The following is a 5,398-nucleotide window of genomic DNA, read 5'->3' as shown; positions in this document are numbered from 1 at the left end:
GGGGGGGGGGGGGGGGGGGGGGGGGGGGGGGGGGGGGGGGGACAGGGTTAAAGGCACTGAGAGCGGGGCTAGCAGTGACCACCTTTTCCATTGGGTGACAGGCTTTATGGACAGGGATTGATGCCTTGGGGTTAAGCTTAATGGTGATGTGGTGTGCTGTTGAGTGACAAAGGGGACCTGGGGGCTACTGGTGACCTGCTGTGTGATTGAATGACACGGAGGCGGGGTTAGATGCTCTGGGGAGGGTCCAGCAGTGAAGGCATTAGTGGTTGAGTGAGAGGAGGGACAGCCGGTATAGAACTAGTAGGGGGAACTAGAGGCCTAGGGGCAGGGATACAGGGCCTGAGGTGGTTGCTAGCATTTGAGACTTTGAGATTGGGTGACAGGGGCCAGGTTTAGAAGTCATAGGGGAGGAGCTAGAGGCCCTGGGGGTGGGGCTAGTGGTGACCTTGTGAGAATTTGACCTTCAGGGCTAGAGGCAGGCCTAGTGGTTATGTTGTGTGTCATTGAGTGACAGAAGAGACCTGGGGGCTGGTGTAAAGGGCTCACGCTGTCTGCTAGGGCGATGGTGTGCGGGGCTTAGATACAGCACAGAAAGGATGTGCTGTGATTGGTTCTTGACAGGGCTTGAGCACTGGGTCGGATTGTGGGAGGAGCCTGGGCATTCACAGGGCAATTGTGGGAGGTACCTTGGGGGGTGATAGGGGAGGGTTGTAGGAGGAGCCTGGGCAGTGACAGGATTGTGGGAGGAGGCTGAGCTGACTCACACCCCCGCCCCTGCAGCCTGCCATCATGGCCGCCGCCACCATTGTGCACGACCCGTCAGAGGCCGTCCCGCTGTGCCCTGCCCTGGGCCTCTACCTCAAGCCCATCACGCGCATGAGCATCTCAGTGGCGCTGCCGCCTCTGACGCCACCCGGCAAGTCCATCTCCAACTGGGAGGTGATGGAGCGGCTGCGTGCGCTGGCGCCAGCGAATGCACAGTTCTCGGCGCTGCGCATCGCCAAGAGCACGTTGGATTTCGTGCGCTTCGAGGGCGAGCTCGAGCGGCGCGCGCTGGTGCGGCCTGTGCTGGCCTGCCTGGACGGGCGCACGCTCAAGCTCAGCGGCTTCCCTGATGCCCTGCGAATACGTGCCGCCGAGCTTCGCGCCGACTTCCCGTCCCGCCATGCCTGGGACGCCTTCTTCCGGGACGCCCCCGACATGGATGAGGCGCGGCCTGGGGAGCGGCCAGACACCGTGCACCTGGAGGGGCTGCCCTGCCGCTGGTTCGCGCCCCGGGAGGCCACTTCTGGGGCTACTTCTGGCGCGACTTCTGGTTCTGGGGGCGGGGCCTCGGAGCGGCCCAGCGAAGAGCTGCTGCGCCAGGCCTTCGGCACCTTTGGAGAGATTCGCCACGTGGACATCCCTATGCTCGACCCCTACCGGGAAGAGATGGCAGGCCGCAGCTTCCACACCTTTAGCTTCGGTGGCCATCTTAATTTCGAGGCCTACGTTCAGTACCGCGAGTATGCGGGCTTCGTGCGTGCTATGAGCGCCCTGCGTGGCATGAAGCTCATGTACAAGGGCGAGGACGGAAAGGCGGTGGCCTGCAATATCAAGGTGGGCGGAGCTGGGGGCGGTACTCGGCATGGAGAGGTTAGGGAGAGTGGCAAGTCAGCTCAGAAGTTAGTGGTAGGGCCAGAAGTCGGCTCTGGAGTTATGGGAGATGTCGAATCAGGCAGATGGGGTAGACAAAATGTCATCTCTAGATGGGTGGGGATGACAGGAAGTTACCTCAGAGAGGTGGACAGAAAGTCATCTCAGAAAGGAAGTCATCTCAGGGAGATGGGGAGGAACAGGACTTCACCCCCCTCAGTGACGTAACAGCTGACCTGGCCCCGCCCCCGCAGGTCTCCTTTGACTCCACCAAGCACCTAAGCGACGCATCGATCCGGAAGCGGCAGCTGGAGCGGGAGAAGCTGCGGGAGCTGGAGCAACAGCGCGAGGAGCAGAAGCGGCGGGAGAAGGAAGCTGAGGAGCGTCAGCGCGCAGAGGAGCGGTGAGGGCGGGGTCGGGGCGGTGGCGTCAGCCAGAGATCTTTCCACCCCACACCCAAACATGGGGAGGAGGAGGGAGGGCGGGCCCTGCGTATGACATCATATATTCCCCCCCCCATACACACACCAACCACACAGGAAAAAGAGGGAAGTAGAGGAGCAGTGAGGGTTGGCGGAGGAGGAGCGAGAGTGTGGGGGTGATGGGGTTGGTGACATCGTCTCCTGCCCTGACCCTGGGTGTGTTGGGTGGAGCTGATGACATCATCACGAGAGCCAGGGTCCCTAGGAGAGCAGTGATGTAGCCCGTTACACATCATCCCCCATCCTCCCCAGGAAGCAGCGCGAGGCTGAGGAGCAGGAGCGCGAGCGCCGGCGTGAGGAGAAGCTGCGTCGCAGGGAACAGCGGCGCAGCCGCAAGAGGGCAGAGAAACTGCAGGCAGAGGAGCAGCGACGGCTGCACTTCCGGGTCCGTGCTGAGGAGCGGAAGCTGCTGCTGGCCCAGCGCAACCTGCAGTCGCTGCGGCTGGTGGCTGAGCTACTGGGCCGTGCCGAGGTAGGTGGGGTCGGGGGTCAAGAGGGAATGACCTGTAGGGAAAGGCAGAGAAGCAGCTGCTTACCCAACGCAACCTGCAGTCACTGGTGCTGGTGGATGAACTGCTGGGCAGAGCCAAGGTGGACGGAGGAGCGGGAGCTGCTGTATTATCTTGGTTTAAAGAGAACAGAGACATGGGTTGTGGGTGGGGCCGCACATCAGTAGTTTCATGGGAGAGGATAGTGATGTGGGCAGGGTTGGGGATAGAGGGGCAGAGCCTTGGGGAGGGTAGGTGGCATCATGTGAGGTGGGCGGGGCCTGACACTGACAGCCAACGGCGCACCTTAGCAGAAGTTTAAGGAAAATGGTGAGGTGTGCAAGGCCTGGGTGACAGGTGGGTGGGTCATTGTACTGATTAAGTGGAGGCAATTGTGAGCCGGGTAGGCCTTTGTATGGGTGCCTGGGGCCTGTGAGACTAGCGGGCAGGGCGTGGGGCTGACAGACATTGGCTCACCTTATAGTTTAAAGGGAGAGGATGGTGAGACAGGCGGGACATTGGAAGGTGGGCAGGACATGGCCAGTGACTGACAGCCTCTGCCTAAGCATCTCAGTTACAGGATAGTGAAATGGGCCGGGCCTGTGACTGGTAACTGGTGACTCACCATATTAGTACTTTGGATGGTGAGGACCATGGGGTAGGCGGGGCCTGTCTTTACTGACAGCCAGGAAGAGATGGGGCCTGCCTGTTAAGGACGGGTGTGGCTTGTATGGCCTATGGGGCGGGGCCTTGTGAGTTGGGCAGGACTAAGGCAGTGAGACAACCTGGAGGGATGACTGGGGTGACTTGACATGTGGGGCATTGCTGACATCATGTCAGGTGGGAGTGGCTGCCCGTGACTGACCCCACCCCCATCACCTCCCCACCACCCACAGGCGGCTGAGCAGCGGCGGCGACAGGAGGCAGAGCTTCGGAGAGTGGAGCGCGAGAAAGAGCGCGCTCTGGGGCTACAGCGGCGGGAACGGGAGCTACGTCAGCGCCTGGTAACACTGCTTTTGGGGCGCCGCCCTGGCACTGCTCACTCTGGCTCTGGCCTCGCCCACACTGGCCCTGGAAGCCCGGCCCAGTCCGACCCACTCCGGCCGGTTCTTGACCTCCTGAGGGGTGTGTCCACATCCCGCCCCGCCCACCCGCCAGGAGATGATGTCTCGGGCCAGGCAGATGACATCACTATCCCGGCCCTGCACACACAGCCTGACAACAGGAAGGAGCCGCAGGTCCTGGCCTGCATCCCTGACAACGCCCCACCCAAAGCCACATCCGTGCCTGTGGCCACGCCCAATGGGGACCCTTGTAGGGAGGCACACAGTGAGGACAAGTGCAACCGCGAACCTGAAGCCTTGGCCATGCCTACTCCTGCAGGGGAGGAGGGGGAGGAGGACGCCCAGCCCCGCCCTGCCAAGGACCGGAAGCAGCACCGGAAGCGAGCCCGGGGGGAGGACAAGGAGCATGGGAGGCGGCGCCGCCGGGAGGAGGAGGGCAGAGGGCGGGACCGGAAGCACAGCCGCCGCCATCACCATGGGGACCCAGCCCGCTCCCGGTCACGCTCCCCACAGACCCCTCCTCCTCCCCGGGGGGCTTGGACACGGTGATGGCCACCCACAGGAAACAACCAAGGACACCCACAGAAAATGCCCAACAGGACATGACCCCGCCTTGCTGACAACGCTGACAGGACACGCCCATGATCCTGGGAACAATCTGCCGCCAGCCTGCTACACAGAACAGGACCACCAGGCCTGACTAGCCCTACCCATGGGACATACCCCTCCCAGTCCACCCACCCCATACAGACCAAAGGATACTCCTGACAGTCCCACCTGACCCAATCCCTCCCCTTCCTCCTCCATGACACACCTACCAAGCCTGACCCATCCAGGACGAAGGACACGCCCACCAGTTCTGTCCAGCCCAGCCCATTCAACTTCCATGATCCTCCAATGAAACATGCCGACCCACCTGTCACCTCAGGTCAGACATGGCCAAACCTGGGGGAGGGTAAGACTGACTCCATTTGACAGCGGGCAGGGCGGGGCCGACCACAGCTTCCAAGACTGAGCCAAACGAAGTAATGTGGCCAAGTGTTAGTCTACTTGAAATAAACTTTGACTCATGATTGTGTGAGCGTCTCTGTGATAGTAGCTGGGGGCGGGGCCTGGGGAGGTGGGCGGGACCTACTAGGGGATAAGGAGAACTGAATGAGGAGGAGCACTGATAAGTGATAGAAAAAGGTGGAGGGCTGAAGGAAGACTAAGTGCGGAGGAGGACTAGGTGAGGAAAAGGACTGAGAAGAAGGACTAAGGAAGAGGACTGGAAGAGGAGGAAAAATAAGTGAGGGGGAGGAGTGAGAGGAGGAGGACTTTGTGAGGAAGAGGAATGAGTTGAGGACTGAGTGAGGAGGAGAACTTCAGTGAGCAGAAGGAGACTGAGGAGGATTGGGTGAGGAAGAGGAGGCCTGAGGGAGGAGGAATGACTGAGTGAGGAGGAGGATTCAGTGAGGAGGGAGTACTAAGTGAGGGGGATGATTGAGTGTCAAGAACTGTTGTGAGGAGGACAAATGATTGAGGGGATGATTGAGTGTTGAGAACTGTGAGGAGGAGGACTATGAGGAGGAATACTGAGTGAGGAGGAGGATTGAGCGAGAGGGAGGGGAACTGAGGAGGAGGACTGGATCAGGAGGACTGAGTGAGGAACTGCAAGTGGGACAGTGAGGAAGAGGACTGAGGAGGATTGAGCGAGAATGAGTAGGACTGAGTGAGGAGGAAGAGT

The 5,398-nt window shown here is 60.7% G+C and overlaps 1 protein-coding gene and 1 pseudogene across 2 annotated transcripts in view; one reads left to right on the top strand and one right to left on the bottom strand.

Moving 5' to 3' along the window:
- Akap17a (A-kinase anchoring protein 17A) overlaps positions 1 to 4,745 on the top strand; it is a 6,531-nt gene extending 1,786 nt beyond the window's left edge. For both annotated transcript variants that reach the window (XM_055605207.1, XM_055605205.1), the window contains exons 2-5: positions 784 to 1,602; positions 1,893 to 2,041; positions 2,373 to 2,592; positions 3,505 to 4,745. In XM_055605207.1, coding sequence (XP_055461182.1) covers positions 793 to 1,602; positions 1,893 to 2,041; positions 2,373 to 2,592; positions 3,505 to 4,221 — 1,896 coding nt within the window. In that variant the 5' untranslated portion in view covers positions 784 to 792 and the 3' untranslated portion in view covers positions 4,222 to 4,745. The remainder of the gene's footprint in view (positions 1 to 783; positions 1,603 to 1,892; positions 2,042 to 2,372; positions 2,593 to 3,504) is intronic.
- Positions 4,746 to 5,301: 556 nt separating this feature from the next.
- LOC129675206 (uncharacterized) overlaps positions 5,302 to 5,398 on the bottom strand; it is a 2,265-nt pseudogene continuing 2,168 nt past the window's right edge.

Source organism: Psammomys obesus, unplaced genomic scaffold (assembly GCF_907164565.1).
Source record: "Psammomys obesus unplaced genomic scaffold, mPsaObe1.curated_primary_1811, whole genome shotgun sequence".
NCBI lineage: Eukaryota > Metazoa > Chordata > Mammalia > Rodentia > Muridae > Psammomys > Psammomys obesus.
The sequence above is the reverse complement of the archived record's forward strand: the minus strand, read 5'-3'. Positions and strand labels throughout refer to the sequence as shown.